General features: G+C 40.0%; 3 protein-coding genes across 7 annotated transcripts; 1 reads left to right on the top strand and 2 right to left on the bottom strand.

Moving 5' to 3' along the window:
- Positions 1-647: 647 nt before the first annotated feature.
- Positions 648-5,485, bottom strand: trmo (tRNA methyltransferase O). The gene is made up of 7 exons (XM_022770090.1): positions 5,303-5,485; positions 5,031-5,188; positions 3,560-3,734; positions 2,695-2,852; positions 1,991-2,563; positions 1,615-1,846; positions 648-918 (listed from the first exon to the last, which is right to left on the bottom strand). The coding sequence occupies exons 1-7, from the start codon at positions 5,389-5,391 to the stop codon at positions 849-851; spliced, it is 1,455 nt and encodes a 484-aa protein (XP_022625811.1). The 5' UTR covers positions 5,392-5,485; the 3' UTR covers positions 648-848.
- Positions 5,486-6,891: 1,406 nt separating this feature from the next.
- On the bottom strand, positions 6,892-10,435 carry LOC111240128 (BCL-6 corepressor-like protein 1). Of its 4 annotated transcripts, XM_022770118.1 has the most exons (6): positions 10,342-10,435; positions 9,895-10,127; positions 9,269-9,338; positions 8,595-8,685; positions 7,528-8,150; positions 6,892-7,386 (listed from the first exon to the last, which is right to left on the bottom strand). In XM_022770118.1, exons 3-6 carry the CDS (start codon positions 9,306-9,308, stop codon positions 7,274-7,276), a joined length of 867 nt encoding a protein of 288 aa, XP_022625839.1. In that variant the 5' UTR covers positions 9,309-9,338; positions 9,895-10,127; positions 10,342-10,435; the 3' UTR covers positions 6,892-7,273. The 4 variants fall into 4 exon arrangements, with proteins under 4 accessions (XP_022625839.1, XP_022625840.1, XP_022625837.1 ...); XM_022770119.1 differs by lacking the exon at positions 9,269-9,338; XM_022770116.1 differs by lacking the exons at positions 9,269-9,338; positions 9,895-10,127; positions 10,342-10,435 and adding an exon at positions 9,083-9,260.
- Positions 10,436-11,583: 1,148 nt separating this feature from the next.
- Positions 11,584-18,721, top strand: anp32b (acidic nuclear phosphoprotein 32 family member B). 2 transcript variants are annotated; one of them, XM_022770088.1, is made up of 7 exons: positions 11,584-11,827; positions 14,194-14,343; positions 14,441-14,563; positions 15,378-15,570; positions 15,878-16,002; positions 16,089-16,155; positions 18,435-18,721. In XM_022770088.1, exons 1-7 carry the CDS (start codon positions 11,774-11,776, stop codon positions 18,515-18,517), a joined length of 795 nt encoding a protein of 264 aa, XP_022625809.1. In that variant the 5' UTR covers positions 11,584-11,773; the 3' UTR covers positions 18,518-18,721. The 2 variants fall into 2 exon arrangements, with proteins under 2 accessions (XP_022625809.1, XP_022625810.1); XM_022770089.1 differs by having other exon boundaries at positions 11,585-11,827; positions 18,438-18,721.
- The last annotated feature ends 223 nt before the right edge of the window (positions 18,722-18,944 follow it).

The following is an 18,944-nucleotide window of genomic DNA, read 5'->3' as shown; positions in this document are numbered from 1 at the left end:
GTTGCTAAACATAATGTCAGCAAGGGCGTAAGTTAGGGTGGCAAACTTGTCTGAAAGACAGCGTTACCGAAGTCGTTAGCTATCGTTAACTCTAGTTAAGTTTGCACACACTTAAATGACGATCATTTTAATCTAACTAAACTATAATCTGCCTGAGCCACACCATTAAATTATGTAAAAGCACATTACCTTCCGAACTTTGACGGCCAATTTTGACCAACGTTACAAAAGTGAACGAGAAAAACAAATCTGGGCTCGACGGCCATCAACCGCGTTTCATTCAAAACACAAATGTCAGTTCTGCTATTGGTCAATTTCTCTTCTTCGGTTGTTGTGTGACGCACCGGGTGGACGTAGTGCGTACAACAACGTATTTCCGCCCCCTACAGGACGTTAATGTCACAACTCAATATAAAATATACAGCTTTCTCCCATGTGACCTCCCCTGCAGGCAGTGCTTTATAATACATTTCGTAATTCTTTTCTTTTAATGTTATGGCTGCATATAAAAATAACACTCTCATTCGTTCCTGCTGTCATGTACTTCATGAGTCTCACTTCAGTCACTGTGCCACCTACAGTAGTGTGCAAAAGTTTTAGGCACTAAAATAATACCATGAACAGTTTTTATCTATTTTTATTCATTTATTCACACAATGTGCAGTAAACAGACATAATGAAATATTTTGTGTGTACAAACTCTGCCTTTAAACAGCACCAGTTCTCCTCGGTACACATGTAAACACTTTTTCAAGGTACTTGGCAGGTAGGTTATTCTAAGTCTGTGAGATTTAGGCCATCTCACAGTCCTCTGTCTCTTCATGTAATACCAGGCTGACTCCATGATGTTAACTCCTTCTTGTCTCTGACAATAGTTCTTCATGACTCTGGCTGTATGTTTGGGGTTGTTGTCTCATGCTGCAGAATGAATTTGGGACCGATCAGTGCTACGTTTAATTTGGTCAAACAACAGTACAGTAAGGCCACCTCAACTGAAGATAAAAACCTAATTGAAGCCATGTGGTTTCATTGTTTTCAGAGTAAATTTAAGACTGGTTTGGTAGATGTAAATCCACACATCTAACAACAGCTTAATTATGAATGTTTCCTTTGTCCTTTCACCACCACCTCTCAATCGATTGCTGTGACTCAAACACACACCACTGTGAACTAGAGCTGGAGACTGAATTGCTGTCACTCTTGGAATGGGTAGTTATACCACTAATAAATGACAAGAGACAAGAAAACCCTCCTCATTCATTCACGATCAGTTTATTTTTAACTAAGGACACGGAACCAGTTACTTCCTCCAAATAAAGAAAAAGATGTGAAAAAAGAAATGATACGCAAGAAAAACGTTTAAACACAACTACTGAATCTGGTTTAAACAATACTGTGAAACTGTACAAAATTTGATGTACCCCATCTTTCATCTGTCTGATTTTAGGAAAGTCTAAATGATTGATCTTACAACTGAAATACCCATTTGTCAGTGGAGAAATAACCTGGAAAAGTCAATCTGAGGAACATTGTACAGGCTCTGTTTTTGTTTTTCTATGCACACGAAAAGTGACACTATCCAGCTCTAATGGGTTCACTGAAAGGGTTTCTTACATGGTGGCAGTCTGGCACTCAACAGGTCGGACCTGCAGCACCTCAGCAAAGCCCTGTCCAAACCAGCAGGTGATGTCAGCCGTATCCAGGGTGAAGAAGAAGAGTCTGTCCCTGCAGCGTGTCCTCCTGTAGACTGACCGTGGGTCTGCTGACAGCACCCCTCTGATGGCAGCGGCGGCCTCCTCTGGACTGCGCAGAAACTTGAACCTGGGTCTGACACTTTCAGGGGCTCCTGTGTGGCATATGCGTTTGTTTGTTTTTCAGTGATGAATGACTGCTTTCATATTTATCACTGTCACAATGGCACCCTCTTGTGGAGAAAAGGACACATACATCACCCTTTAGGACCTGCCAAACACACTGTAAGATTTCTTACCTGACAGGTGTGTGGGGAGGAATTCTTCTAGCTCCCTCTCAGCATGAGGAGTGAAGCGTACCTCCAGACTGGAAACAGGAGGCTCTCTGATCCAGCCAGCGATGGTACTGTAGGATTCCTCTCCATAACGGGGGCGGTCCACAGTTGACTCTGGAGGTTTGTCCATTGGGGAATCTGAAACTTGCTCCTCTCTTTGACAAAAGTCACCCTGTGTCACATAGGCCTTGACCTCCTCTAGCACACCATGCAGGTCTTTGGGCAGGGAAAACTGAGCACTGACTCTAGATGAATCTATTAAAGGAATATCAGCTTCACATTTGTCTTTTGAGAGTTGACTCACCAAGTCATCATCATTAGTTCTTTCACCTCTTAGGCCTGACTGAGCATCTGTTTCTGAGTCTTTATATAGGTCCTCCATAGTAGTTACATTTGACTGGTTTGTGTTTAGTTCATAGGGCTCTAAGTCCATGTGAATCCTGGTCTGGGGGGAGTCGTACTCTGGGATGTAGGGTTTGATGTCCAGGACTGGGGTGCCTGCAATCATGTCAATGTCTGACAGATGTATTGTGTCACCTTGAAAATAAGAGTAGAAATGCATATGTTACTATCAAGCAGAGTCTGTTATCCGTTTCTGAACACAAGTGTTCACAAAGACACAAACACACAATTCGCTATATAAGACACATTGTGTTGATGTTACTCACCTACAATTTTATCAAGTTTAGCCAGAGTTAGACCCAAAGCGTTTGGTCTATGTGGACTGCGCGTGGAGTAAACACCAACTCTCTGACCGTTCAGTCGAGGAGGCTTCACTTTGGCTTTGTAACTCAGGTGCCCATTTTTGTGAAAGAGAAAGATGATCCTGTGAGACACAGAGAGGGGAAAGCACAAATGTCATGAAATAAACAGAGGATACAAAAGTCTAAATATATGCAGAGGTGGTTCTGTTGAAATGGGATTTAAAAAAAAAAAAAAAAAAATCATAAATCCTCAGCCCACAAGTGATTGATAATGCAAGTCTTATCCAGTCACACTCATTGCTGCTGTCAGCGAGTAAACATTCCTTTTAAAAAGTGTCAAATCAAGTTGAATTATAATGTCTTTAACACAATATCGGTCTCAAAGGGCTTCATACGCCAAAATTAGACAGGAAACAAGAACACTTTATTCAAGCAAGGAGAACTCATGATGAGACAGAAAGACATTTTAATGGCTAGATTCAACCCACAGTGCAAGTACATTACTAATTTATAAATGGTTTTGTATATACTTATGTCAACAACTCTATATGTAACTCCTGAAGTCTGAAATAAAATCAAGCTTGTGGGCAAACCTCTAAAACCCTCATTCGCCCTATTGAACCCACAGCGCCTTAATATGGAGATTATCCCAATATTGTTCCTTTTGAGTCATTGCTGAGTCGGCACAAAGACAGCAGACTGGAAAATATTGCTTAACAATGTTTCATTAATACAGCCAACAATAACACTTTTTGCTAACAACACCACACTATGGACTGGACAGTGAAAGGTATACAGAGATAAACTACACCAACTGTATGCGACATACCAGACGTGGGAGTATTGCTCCAGGCCCACCAGAGCGTGCTCCGGGTTATTGAAGACGCTCTGCTGGATGCGAAGTTCGGCTCTCGAGGGGCCACAAATGGTGGGCTGTCTGGGTGTCCCATTCTTCACTGAGAAACAGGAACTGATGTAACCAATCGGGACCGTCTGGATGCTTCCTGTAAGGTTACACAGTTAACAATGATGTGTTTGATTTGGAACACAGTAATAACATGGAGGCATGGGTGTGTGATTTTTTTTCACCACTTGTAATTTGTAACACAGAAACGTCACTCGGCTCTTTCATTATTATGTGGCACCATCATTTGTACTTTGTTAGAAGAAATCTGTCTTAAAACTTCAACTTCAGCTCTGCAAACTTTTTTTTTTAACATTTCAGTGACTAATAAACAAATCAAAAATATAAAAAAATAAATCAATGATGAAAATCATTAGTTGCAGCTCTAACTTATTTTAATATATATAATATGAGTTTGTTCTTCGAAAGTTCTCACAAAAAGAATTTATTGATATTACAATTGTGGGTGAATTCACAATTGTACTAATAATACAGTTGTATTAGTTAAAACACACACAAATACCCCTGCAGCAAAAAGACATTAAAACAGAGCCTTTCTTCAAATTTACTTTTTCTTTTTTTGTATGAACTTTAAAAATATAAATACATGAAACCGTATCTGAGCCATGTGGCCTCCCTTTTGCAGAGATTAAATTTTGCAAACACTTCTTGCAGCCAACTAAAAGGCTCTCTGTTCTTGATTTATTTTTACTGATCGCCCTCTTGCTGGTGACACAGCCTTTGGGTTATTTGCACCAATACTAAGACACTTTAATTGTATTTCTGATTGCCTGTTTTAGTTGTTGCCTCATATGACCTGCATGTTTTATTTTGCTGCCTTGTGCAAAGTACTTTGTAACATGGGTTTAGAAAAGTGCTCTTTAAATTTATTAAATTATTGTTGTTAAGTTCTAAGATACTTTTAGTCTGTCTTGATCTACCCATAGATTTTCAATTATGTTCAAGTCAGGCGACAGTAATGGCCGATGATGGATTTTGAGGTCTGCTTTGGGTCATGGTCGTGGTTGTAGAAGCCAGTCTCTTCTCACATTCACTTTCCTGACTGGCTGTGGAACATTTGCATCCAGAATTTGCTAATGTTCAGTGGAATCCACTATCTGTGCAATGTTTCCTCTGTCACTGTCTGCCACACCCCCAAAGGACAATATTTCCATCCTCAACAGTTGGCAATGGTGGGATTACTAAGTAACTGACTTAGTAGGGTGCCCAAACATTTGCATATGCCACTGTTTTCCCCCCAGTTATCTAAGCAAGTGCATTAACATTTGAAGAAAAGGCTCATTTGTTTACTGCAGGGTTTGTATTTACTTCTTTTTACTTTAAAACTCAGCAAAACATGTAATTTGCCCAAACATTTGCATACAGCTGTGATTACCTTTCTCTAATGCAACCTGTGGTGATGTTGGTGGTGGTGGTGGTGGTGGTGGTGGTGTTTGGGCTTTGTCAGCTTCACAGACTCCAATCTTTGACACAGCAGACTGAATGGATATCATGTGTTTGCGATGAGCTCGAACTGCGCTGTCCAACATCTGCCTGTTGGAAGAAGACAGAAGAAAGTTAATAATAAGGTAATAATAATGTTAAAGGAACAAGGCCAAATACAAATGTTATGACTGGTTGAATGCAATAAGATGTGTGACGTTGTACCTCAGGTTCTTGATTTCTTTTCTCATCACAGAAGCCTGCTGCTTCAGTTTACTGGTGTTCTCGCCGCAGCAGTCACACACTGGACTCATCTTACTGATAGAAGAGGTGACAAAAGAGCAGACACTTCTTATTAAAGCAGCTTTGAAGCAACTACCTGCCAAAATAGACGCATACACACCGCACGCTGACGACGCATGTGTGACTTTCTCGATACGGAAGCACACGTTCGGGTTTTATAGTTGGCCAACCAGGAGTGTTTCACGTGACAGACTAATGACTGACAACACATATAAATCGCTAAAGCTTTTAGTCAGTTCGTCTTATCCTGTGCCTTTAGGAGTTTATTGCAACATACATGTGCTATTACACAAAAACCACGCATGCATGTTGTAAAAGTCATTGATACATTTGCACTGGTTATAGACCACTGCGTGTTTTATTTCAGCAGGGGGCGGCCAAGAGTCATTTCAGCTACTATTTTTTTTTAGCAATCTTTATTTATGAACACAGAACCAGTAGCCAATACATAAATGTACAATAATAAATAGTCACTGGTGGAATGTATCATAGTGCATTTACTCAAGTACTTACTCTACCTCACTTTAGAGGGAAATATTGTTTTGAATTGATCTGACAACTTCAATAAACTTTACAGATTCAAAGTTTAAACAATATATAAAATCATCATGTACAAATTATTGTTATGGATGAAACTGAATATAAAGTAGTGCTACACAAGCTACAACATTAAAAGGCTGCTTATGTGCTAATGCATGAGTAATGACAAACAATAAAACATAGGCCTGTAATATATAATAACATGACACTAACGGGACACTCTGCTGCATAATGTGCACATTTTGCTGATAATACTAGTTGCAGGTTACTACTACTTAAGTACAATTTGAATGCATTACTTTTATTTGTAATGGAGAATTTTTACATTGTGGTGTTGTTGCTTTTTCTGAAGTTTAGGATCTGAATACTTCTTCCACTCCTGTATATAGTATAAACTTACATACCACCAGCAGAATAACAGTTTAAATAGCAGTTGCAATAGGGCCAGATGTTTGGCTACACATGCCTTACCAAACAAGGCGCAAATTACATAAAAGCACCCAGTGACAAGGAGACAGGTGAAATAGTGTATGTGTTTGTAGATATTCTGTTCTCACTGTAATCAGTAATAGAAATATACTTTTTAATTTCACTAAGCAAAGCAGATAAAGTTTTATTGTTGGTGTGTTTACATTCAGAGTAAAATTTGGCTGTAAATATGTTTAAATCCATCAGGTAGAATTCATCCTTATCATTCCTGCTAATTTCCCCGTGTGCGTAAAAACATAGACAAATTCTGGATGTTAACAACAGGACATCCTCAGAAAAAGAACAAAAAAAAATCACAGTTTCAGCTCATTACTGCCTGTACAAAAAACACAAGGAGAACCTTTGGTCTTAACAAATTTTGTAACATGGCGAATAAAAGGATAAAATCAATTGATCATTCATCATATATTCGTCACATTTACCATTTATACACTGAGATGTGTGGCTCTGGATGGGATGGATAATAACGACCAGTCAGATGATGTAAGCAGTGTATTGTATTCGGTGAAAAACAACTTTTACAAAATTCAATCAAATAAATCCACAATTACAAATACATCATTACCAGTGATTCATACCATTTACTTTTAAATATAAACAGGCTAAATTTGCTGTTGACTAAATGCAAAGTACAAAATAGAATTCATGAACTTCGCAGTGAAGCACAAACCAAGAATAAATAAGCATACAAGTTTGGTTTGAATTCATACACACTTTTTCAAATAAGCAATGCATACACTTAACGCTCATCAGGCTGCACACTAACCAAAATAATACTCAGATACAAACTGTGACAGAATGGGAAGTAGTCTGGCTTTGCATGTTCTTAACTGAGGCACTATCTGAAAAGTATATTTGAAGAAATTAGAATTGATTTCCTGGGAGATATTCCTGTGGCAGAGGCTGAGAGGACAAAGTTGGAATTGAGAACATTTTGTTTTGTTCGGGTACGCTGACCGATGGTGTCTCACTCAAATCTAAAAAAGACAGATAGACAGTATGTAGTTAATATAAAGAGAAAAATTTCATTTAAACAAAGCATGTATTGTCAGAAACTCTTAAACCAGGTAATGTTTCAAAGGATTGCTTCTGGTGTTGCACTTCTGTGTCATTCATACCTTCATCAGCTCTTTGGTCTTGCAATGGATTGATGTCTTCCTCCTCATCTGGGCCCAAGTCCTCAATCAGGACCTGGTCTAGGGCCTCCCTGCCTTGTGACTCCTTGTAGAGGGTCTCAACCTGGGGAGGAGCCGGAGCTGCAGCTGGAACGGGGGCTTGGGACAGAGCTGGGACCGGAATAGCATCTGGAGCTGGAGCTGAACCTTGGACGGGGATTGGAGTCGTATCTACAACAACAGCGGGAGATGGAGCAGGAACTGAGGGTGAAACCAGAGCTGGAGTCTGGTTGACTGGATCTAGAGAAGTCAGAACAGGACCAAACAAAGAGCTTTGGGCAGATCCAAACATGGGCAAAGAGGCAGGGGCAGCAAGGACAGGTGCTGGTTGTGACTCCAGTGTTTCGCTGCCCACAACAAGTAAGGGGGTCAGAGAGCCTGATGTTTGACCTGAGATGATCCCCACAGGTTCAGGCACCACCACTACTGCAGGAGCTTCCTGAACAACTGCTGCCTCTTCCTGAATGACAGATATCTCCGGCGTGGGATCAGTCTTCCTGGGCCTCCCTCTCTTCTTTGCGCCACTCTTCTCATCGGTCCTTGATCTTTTCCTCTGGCTCTCCATCCTAAAAGAGCACAGCCATTGTAATCAAGCTCAACAACAGTGGACACTGATACAGCTCTTTGTGATACTTTTGCAAAGCTAATAGTACAAAGTCCTTGACCTGGCTCTGAGGCGTCAATAGAAATATCAGAGCAACCTTTGGTTTCCTCTTGCTCCATATTCAATGTAAACCAGAGGAGTGATAAGCAGCTAGAGTGCTGATAATTCACAGTGCTCTGTAATATACAGTGTAATAACGCAAGTTGTGCTAATAACCCTTCACTAAAACTTCTGTTTCTGTTCTCTGCTGCATAAGAACATTTATTTAGAGCATCATTACACCAGTGTAAGTTCTTAAATTTGTAGAACATTTTCACTGCTAAACCAAACACAGTTACTCCAAATGAGCATAGCTGTAAATGTGGGTCACTTCCCTAACATTGACTTTGCTTTTCTATAAATTTACCCATAAACCCACTGGTTAGTTTCCTTCTCCTCTGCTTCGGCCTTTCTCTTCCTGAGAAGATCCCTGTCTCGCAGTCGGCGACGGATCCCACCTTTAAAACAGAAACCCGTGCAAAGAAACCATGAAAACAATTCCAGTGAGAAATCAAAGATACATAGAGCAGTATTTGAAATGCATGATTGGCTAATGTAAGATGATTGATTACATATAAAGACATGGATTATAGACAGTTTTTCTTTCAGCTAAACATTTGCAAGTCTTTGACAGAAACATTTTGTCACTCAGTTTTAAAATACGATAACACAGATAGACTAAATTGGTCTCGTTTGTAGCAATGCGGCTCAGATGTTGGCTAAAATATTTCTGTGTCTGAGTTGAACAAAAGACACCAGACAGTATGTAAATGAATAACTGCATCACTCAACTTTCCAGTGTGGAAATATTGAAGGACTTCATTTCAGAAAAAGAGGAGACATTTTAAATGTTACCTTGGTCCTCATTGGGATTTTTATATTCCGACTCTTGTTTCTCTTGTTGCAAAGCCTCCTCCATTCTGAGTCCTACTATGAATGAATTCAACTCATTGAAGGCGCGCAAGCACAGAAAAGAAGACAAAATAACTTCTGACTGTTTTGTATTCCCACCCCTAAGTGAATTATCTGGTTAACCATTACCACAGTGCTGGGAGAGTTCTTGCAGCTTCGGTCTTATCATATTTGTAAAGCTGGAGGAGTTGGCATAGCACTGACAGAAAAAAAAAAAAAAAAAAAAAAGACAGGAGCAAGTTGTGTGTGGGCAGTGCGTGATAGGGATAAAATGCAGTATGTATGTAGTAATGTAGGAAATACGAACAGGCTTTCTTGACTGCTGCTCAAAAATATATGAAATGCTCTGTCTTAATTAAACTAGCAGAAGACTGGATAATAACAGACACTTTTCTATTTATGCATGCATGTTAGTGTCCAAGCTAGAAGTCATTATTCAAATGTTGCTTTCTTAGAAATGGGAAATTATACGTAGAATTTTGTCAACAATGTCTAAATTGCCTAATACTGCTGGAGGGTACAAAACAGGTAAGGAGTTAAATGACATTCTGAATGTGAGGTAATATTCCCTACATGTTGCTCTCTGCATAAATTATATGCAGAAATAACAATTGGTAAACTTGCCAAATGTTTTTTTTTTCTCCTGGTAAAGTGATACGTTTTGTAGTATTTGAGGTAAACTACTACGTTGAGAAGCCATTATATGGCCAGAGACCAAGCAAGAAATCCTGTCTTTGACTACAGTAGGGGCATACCCATGTTATCTCACAGATGGAGAGCTGCGCAGTTGGGGTGTGTTCTCAATCTTCTCACAGCACATTGAGCTCTGATGTGTGTGTTTGAGCCACACAGTGAAAGAGACTGTCCAGCAGAGTAAATAACACCCAACTGCCAATTGCCTCCAGCATTGCAGGGGAAACGTGGAGGGTCTCTTGTTAAATTCACTTGCTTGTGTATTGAAGGAGCTTCGAGCAATCACTCACTGTATCTAAAATTATAGTAAGAGAAGAGGAGGTAAGTAAATGTCTCATTCATGTAGTATATATTTCATTGTTGAACTATTGGGTGGAAACAAGTTGCAGTGGAAAATATACACCTTCACTTATGTTGTCCAACTCATTTTGCAAGACCATATGGTACAAAGTATTACAATCTCCTTCTCTGGGAACTAAAAATTTTGCACACACTCAATGTCAAACTACCTTGAACATCTCAGACGATCACCAGTATCTGTGTTGACTTCCAGCTGGTCAAAAGATCATAGGCAGCACACGGTTAACTCTTCGGCTGATAAGTCTAACAAACACAAGAATGGACTCATTCCAAGTGTGCACATCTTTGCAAATGACTGATTATTAGTAAAAGTATAATAAAAATGCTGTCACTCAAACACACCCCTGCTGTTGCACAATGCAACTCAAGTCTGAGGAATGCCATAGTAGATATTACAGTGCCATCTTCTGGTGTGCCCTCTCAGCTGCCAAACACTGATTTTAAAAATAGTTTATATACAGTATACAGTATGTGTAACATGCACAGGGCCAAAGATGGGGTATTTGGATAATGGGCCCTTGACAGTGAATATAGTGGGCGTACAGTATTATAAGATAGATTATATGTTCATTTGTGCAACATTTTTACTATATTACTAACCTTAAACAAGCTCATAATTTGACAAACATCCAGAAGATAAATGCTGATTCATAGTTTACTTAGAAAAATCAACAATGCATACTCAGTAGACTCCTACTTGAGGGCTCTGGTGTCTCAGGAAGTCAAGGGGGTTGGGAGTGGAGGGGTATCCAACCCTAGCATATGCATACACAATGCTCTCTTTACTGCAAACCCAATATACCCCCTCCTTTCTACCAATGTGTCCAAACAGTGTAAAGAATCTTGCGTTTATGAATCAACAGAGCACAAACACAGTTTATGCATTATGCAGTTTATTGAACAAAAATCTTACAAAGATTACAGTGTCTTCATTCCCTGGACTATTATAGAACAAAAGATATTTTGTTTTGGAAGGCAACAGGTTTGAGTAATATTCAAAACAGTAATTCTTTATCATGATAGGTGTTTGCCATACTTAAAGACCGAATATGCAACAATAACAACATGACGTTAAATATATATCAAACTGGGGGGGTTTTCAAGTTATTAAACTTGATAAGTCAGGCAGATAAACAAAAGTTGGCCGTATGGTCGACTTTTCTTTTTGACGTCTGATGGGTTGAATGCTATTTTGCGTAAAATGTGCACGTGTTCTGCGCTCATTTATTTAATATAACTGAGCTGACAGACAAAAGGCTCTTGTCTTCACTAAACACAGTACAGTACTTTCCTCGCAGAAATAAATTGCACCATAGCACTGTTTCGGGGCAGCGTCATGTTTTGTGACTGCAATGGCTTTATAGAGGCGATGGGCGTTTCTGGACGCAGATGGCGCTGTTGAGCATATATTTTGTTTCAGTCCCGTTTCCCTCCATGGTTGTCTCCTCTCTCCGACTAACTTAGCGTTTGGCTCAGTTCATTATACAGTCCTATATTCTCCCTCCATTAGGGCATCTCTGCCTTTGGACTGAAGATCCCACCAAAACCCAAGAGAGAAAAGTTTCAGTTTCACAGGGCAAGATGGACATGAAAAAGAGGATCCACTTGGAGCTAAGAAACAGGACACCGTCTGATGTGAGTCGTGCTTTTTAAAACCAACCCTTAGTTTTCTGGCTAGCCTCTTGCTAGCTAGCTTGCTACTTTTTTTGCTTTGCGAGTGACCTGTGTGGCTAACGTAATGGTGACCACATGGGCTTTAGATTATCTTTCTCGTTTATAATAGGGCGGAAAACACTCGCATAACAATCTTAATCCTCTACACTGTTCTGGATTGGGCGTATAGGGGCAAGGAGACGAGAAAAGCTATATTCAATCGTTACTTTGAAACGGCGATTCCTCAGCTTGCTGGCATTATTGCAGTGCTTTAACCGTTTCGCAGCCTCCTTGGTCAGTGGTACACACGATACAGCTCGACTCCACCGTTGTAGCACATTTAGTAAACTTCTTTTTACGCTGATATATTAGGAAATTTGCTTCCTGCGCCGCGTTTGGCATTCACAGAGCGGTATATTTTATACAGACCTTGGAAGCCATGTTTGCTGCTAGCATAACTGCTAAAATGGCTCTTTTTTTATTCCAAATGCACTTTATAACTTCAAGGCGTTTGTGCTAAAATTGAGTTTTTGTAACATGTAAACGGGCCATCGCCGATCGCGAGTCATGTCTTGAAATTTCTGTACAGCACGTTAACGTTAATATCAAATGGCCAGATTCAGCAGCGACAACAAAAAAACAGTCACTTGGTTCACGAGTCATCCATACCTTGACCACTTAAGCCACTGTTACTCTAACCATAGCCAGTTGATATTTCCACACAAACTAGTGCAAGCAGCCAACTATTCCTGTAATCGTGATTTGTTTAAAGCCACGTTTAAGCTGTTGCGATCCGTAAGTTTTAAAGGGGGTGTGCAGCAGTTAATTCCCTAAAATAGAGTACACACTTGTGCAAATAGCCACGTTACCATTTCATATCCTTGCGTTTACACTGATGTAAATATTGCATACTTTTTTAATGAAGTCTGTTGAGTCAGAATCATTAAGACAGCAGCCCCCTAACTTAGTATTTTTGTTCCCGCCATATTACCCCCTTCGCTACACTGGTCAAAGACAACAAAATATATCCAGTCGTACACTTAAAACATCAAACACAACTATTCTGTCCTCCAATAACTGCCATTAAAGCTAAAGTTGACGTTGTTTGCAACTAAACGGGTCGCTTTGTTGGCCAGCGGCTTCGTTAACCGAGCCAGCCTGCTTGAATGACACGGGGATCCGGTGCACCGCGCTTGATGCGTGGGCAGCCAAAAACTCGACGGTCGGCGTTTCCTCTCGACCCATGCATCAAATAAAACAAATTTAACATCGAAAATAATTTATGTAATGTGCAAATAGCGATAATTACTCTTCCTAAACAGCACTTTTCGCCGTTGAAGCGTTCAGAGAACTGCATACTGTATCTCGGGGATCGCCATGTTGTCATTCTGTCGTCTTTGAAGCTCTGGGAGAAAGGAACTGTCTCCATCTTTGTTTTTACTAAATTTCCGTTCTCAATATATTTCCTTCGCCACTTCGACCTGAAAACGATGCAGTACTCTGTAACAAACTGGCAATATCGGTCGTTCGCTCGACGACAAGGAATATTCCACTTCCCAAGTCAAAGCTGGTTTAACGAAAAAAAGAAAGTCTTTACTAAGGGTGTATTCGCAATCCTTTCCGTTGCTGTTGGGTTGGCTAATGGCGGGCAGACAGAGCTCTCTAGCTGCTCCTCTACCGCACGGCAGCGTTTAAAAGGGGCAATGGCTAGCCTGTAGCGAGCTAGCTCACAAAAATCATTGCATTTGTCATTAGTGACTGCATCAGCAGGCCATGGGAAGCGACTGCTTTGCTCTTCCTCGTTTCAAAGAAATCAATGCATTAACTGTCGTGCCCTGATAAATCGAGCACACATTGATACGAAGTGTTTTTTGTTGGAGACGCAGTGTCCATTTCGGTGTTTTACTGGAGAAATCGTGATCTTTGACGTTTGACAACAACTTTTTTTGCAACGTTTTTGTCCATCACTGACTTGCGCAACCAGTGTTAGCTTTAACTGTGTAACAAACTCCGCCTTCAGACTTGTTTTTCTAATATTTTACAGAAAATACAAAATGCCTTTTATTACTTTACACATTAATTTTTCTTAACAACATCCCCTATTAAAAACGTTTTGATTATGTTGTTTGCAAGTTTGTTTTCTCAGTGATATTGTGTACATAAATTACATTTTTTCGTTTAAAGAGAGAGAGGCAGTATGTAATAAATATTTTCGTCTTATTGGGAATTTGGCATGTTTTAGAATAAAGTTTAATTATGGATGAAAAGTAATAGTACTTTAACAAAATGCATAAATCACTGGAGATTACTTTTTTTTAAATGTAATATTATACTTTTATGTATTTCAGGTACGAGAACTTGTCCTTGACAATTGTCGATCAGTTGAAGGAAAAATCGAAGGCCTCACAGCTGAGTTTGTCAACCTGGAGTTCCTCAGTTTGATAAATGTTGGCTTAATCTCAGTGTCCAACCTGCCTAAACTAGGGAAACTCAAAAAGGTAAACATGATGCTCCACCTTCATACCTCCATGAAAAAGTTGAATTAAAAAGAAAAGAGTGTCAGCTAGAGTAACCTTTCCCTCTGCTCTGTTTCAGCTGGAGTTAAGCGACAATAGAATCAGTGGCGGCCTTGATGTTTTAGCAGAGAAACTACCCAACCTCACACATCTAAACCTGAGTGGCAACAAATTGAAAGACATCAGCACATTGGAACCATTGGTATGTGTTTCCGGCCTCGTTTGAAGCCAATTAGAAGCATCACTCCTCACACTGAATCCATACATTGTGGTTTTTGTTATTATATCTCATGCTACTTCAAAGTAGTTAGACAAAACATTTTTAACATGAAGACAAATTCTTGTGGGGCACACACTTGTATTATTGTAAATGTGATTCCAGGTCATCATCTGTCTTATTACACAGCATACAAATATTAACCACATTTCAGGGTTGCTTTCTATAAATCTGGATATAAATATTTAAACTAGTTGTTGTTACACTGCATTTTATACTGGAGCTTCCTTTCTGATTGTCGGTGTATTTAAAAAAAAAAAAAAAAAGAATGATTATTATTGGAAAATCACATAAACAAAATGTACATGAGACGCGTTTGTATCTGCATTTGAGATTCTTCTATTTATTGATGGAAGAAATTATGAAGATGTAGATTCAGTAGATTTTCTCGAAGTTCGATTGAGAAACATACACAAAGTAACCAGATGAAAAGTCTGTTTTTGTCTAATCCAGACAATTAAGTACTGTGACAAATCAATGTAGTTCAACTCATTGATGCAAAATGCAAATCTAACTTTGCCACAGAGTCTTTATTGTTACTGATAGGCAGCACTACCTGCAATGTCCTAATACAACCAGCGGTATTAAAAGGCATAGCTAGCTCAGTGTAAATGGTCTACTGGTTGTCAAATCATACAGCACCTATCACACCACCATATTCACAGAATGCACACATAAGCATCCAGCACCATTAATTCAAGACATGTCATCAATTTACTTCACTCTATTTAATCAACAGAAAAAGCTGGATAACCTGAAGAGTTTGGACCTGTTCAACTGTGAAGTGACAAACCTGAATGACTACAGAGAGAGTGTGTTCAAGCTGCTGCCTCAGCTCACCTACCTGGATGGTTATGACATGGAGGACAGGGAAGCCTCTGACTCTGACGGAGAGGTGGACGGAGACGGCGTAGATGATGATGAAGATGAAGGTAAGAAGCCGCTTTCGTTATCTCAAACAGCTCAGGTTTTTCTGTTGTAAGGATCGGTTTTAGCCCAGAGTAGTCGAGATGGTTTCCTTATGGCAGTACTGCTGCCAAATAGAAAATGAGAATAGCATGCTGCGTTATTATATAATATTACATTTTAACCAAAGCATGGCTGCTCATCTTGAACTTTCTTTAATAGACATATATCATATCTCTTGCCTTAAAAAATGTAATGCATATGTGTATAACTTGATCTCAGCATTCTTGCACTGTCTGTGGTTGACTGATTGTTTTTGCTTTTGTATTGCAGAGGGAGAGGAGGAGGAAGATGAAGATGGAGAGGAGGAGGACTTTGATGAGGAAGAGGAGGATGAGGAAGATGAAGAGGAGGTAGAAGGAGAAGAGGATGATGAAGAGGTCAGCGGAGAAGATGAGGTAAAAAAAAAAAAAAGCTCAGTTGTATTATTTGGACTTTGAAATAATTGTTTCAGTTTTTAACTTGCTTAATTTTGTTTACAAAGGAGGAAGATTTTGGTCAGGATGGAGAAGTAGATGAAGAGGATGACGATGACGATGAAGATGAAGACGGTATGTACCATCTCCTTAAAGAACAACTATACACCCAGTTTTAGCTTGAACACGCCACATTTAAAAAAAAATGTATTCAAAAACCTAGAGACCCAGAGAACCTCAAACACTTACTTCTACACAGTAAAATATAGCTACTACACTCAGCAATCTGCACTCAGTCTCTTATCAAATTACAACTCTGACTCTCCACATGGTAGTGAGTTACCTCAGGGGCAGGTAGTTTGGTTTTTTTCAGTCTGGAGGACAGATATAACTAGAATTTCCAGAGCAGACTCAATTAATAGCATAATAAATTGACTGCATTCAATTTACTAATTAAAAAGTGTAATTAGTGTTAAAATGCTCAATAAAAGTTAAGTTAAACAATCTTTTTTTATGAATCTAATATCACAACTTGTTCCTCCAATCCGCCAGTTTGTACTCTTGATAATTAAAAGTGAAAGTGCTAAATAATTCCAAACAGTTTTTTTGCCAACTGTGTTAATCAAGGGTGGTGTGTGTGTGTGTGTGTGTGTGTGTGTGTGTGTGTGTGTGTGTCGTGTGTGTGTGTGTGTGTGTGTGTGTGTGTGTGTGTGTGTGTGTGTGTGTGTGTGTGTGTGTGTGTGTGTGTGTGTGTGTGTGTGTGTAAAGGTCAGTAGTTGGATATATTTAAGCTGCAGTTGTCCAGTCTTGGAAACAAAGTGGTTTTGGCATTAATTGGAAGATAAAGGTGGAGTGTCCTTGAGTTTTTGAATTTTCTTTGTACACACGTTAACAAAAGAGATGTGGGCAGAATGTTGAGTAGTGTCGTTGACTTAATAATGACCATAAAAAAACTTGATACCAGGAATATTATGATATCTGCTGGCGGTTCTGTTTACTGAGGAAGATCTATCTGTGCCAACAACTTTAATGTTCCTGCTGTAGTCATTACCCATTACTGTACTTAAGATATTAGGACATTATAGAAGATTGGTTACAAGTAAAACACAGTATGAGAATGTTAATCGTGACTTAGAAATAAATACTAACATGAGAAAGAGAAACTTCTGGGAAGGGCTGGTAAAAAAGAAAAATTTCAGTACTGAAGATACATCCAGCAATCAGCCACAAGATTACAACAACAGATAGGTGAAGTGAATAACTGATTAACTCGTTACACTAGCACCTGTCAAGTGATGGGATACATAAGACAGGAGGTGAACAGTCAGTTCTTGAAGTTGATGTGTTGGAAGCAGGAGAAATGGGCAAGTGTAAAGACCTGAGCATCTTTCATGAGGGCCAAATTGTGATAGCTCCATGACTGGATCAGAGCTTCTCCAAAACATGTCTTTTGGGGTGCAGTGGTCAGTACCTACCAAATGTGGTCCAAGGAAGGTGGCCTGGTTAGATGAATGCGCCTATGGGACGAAAGCAAGCTGGTGGAGACAGTGTGATGCCCTGGGCGATGTTTTGCTGGGGCACCTTGGGTCCTGGCATTCATGTGGATGTTACTTTGACACGTACCACCTACCTAAACATCATGCAGAGTACGTACACCCCTTCGTGGCAATGGTATTCCCTGAAGAAAGTGGCCTCTTTCAGCAGGATAATGCCCCCTGCCACTGCAAAAATTGATCAGACAAGTAGTTCAAGCTGTTGCCATGGCCTCCAAATTCCCCAGATCTCAATCCAATCGATCATCTGTGGGAAGTGCTGGACAAACAAGTCCGAGCCAGGGAAGCCCCATCTCGCAACTTACAGCACTTACAGGATCTGCTGCAAACGTCACGGTGCCTGATACCACAGGACACAGTCAGAGGTCTTGTGGAGTCCATGCGTCGACGAGTCAGAACTGTTTTGGTTGCATGAGCGGGACCTACACATTATTAGGCAGGCGGTGTTAATGTTGTAGCTGATCGTGTATCTGTCACTTTATTTTAAGCTCCTAATCCTGTAACATTTTAACATGTAGGAACAGCAAAACATGATAGTGACCATTCTTTAACACTGCCGACACTCCCCTAGTGAACCCACCAGCGGATCTCATGAATAATGCTTAGTCTACGGTTGTTTATTATGGTAAAGGCCAAATTTAAAAATCTTACAGATTGTTTAAAAAGTCACCACATGTCTAAAATATGTAGCACATGCAGTGCACAACTTCAGTTGCATGAATGAGATCACATTTTTCTGACATTTTATGGTCTTAATCTGATTAATTGAGAAAAGAATTGGCAGATTAATTGATAATAAAAATACAAATGAATCGCAGTGAAGTGTTGTGGTCTTGACACCCTTCTCCTTTTTGTCCCAAGAAGCAGAAACTGGCAAAGGCGAGAAGAGAAAGCGAGACCCAGAGGACGAAGACGACGATGACGACGATGAAGACGACGATTAAGAGCAAAACTGAAAACATGAGCCTACCGAGTTACCCTTCCTCCCCCACAAACCCGAACATCCGCCCTCTTACAACTCGCACCGCCTTTGTAATCCACGTCTACCCCCCCAGCTCTGAGCTCTTTTAATGGGGCAAGACTGTACCGGATGGGTGGGCCGAGTGGAGCTGCCCCCCCCCCAACCCTTTTTTTTCTCCCCCAATGGAACTGAGAGCCACCCAACACCCTCCACCTCACCCACCCCACGGCCCCCCGAGGTTCTCAGGCAGCCCACCACTCAGCATTCCACAATTTCACTGTCGATCCCTCTTTATGTATTCCCGTGTGAGAACTTTGGGACTGGTATCTAGTTTTGGGTCTGTGCTTTTAATATTTTGTTGGATGAATTATTTTTTGTTGTTGGGTTTATTATTTCTCATTTTTTGTCTT

The sequence above is a fragment of the Seriola dumerili genome, unplaced genomic scaffold (genome assembly GCF_002260705.1).
Source record: "Seriola dumerili isolate Sdu_G_001 unplaced genomic scaffold, Sdu_1.0 BDQW01012242.1, whole genome shotgun sequence".
NCBI classification, from domain to species: Eukaryota; Metazoa; Chordata; class Actinopteri; order Carangiformes; family Carangidae; genus Seriola; species Seriola dumerili.
Note: the sequence above shows the minus strand (reverse complement) of the source record. Positions and strands in the feature narration are given on the sequence as shown.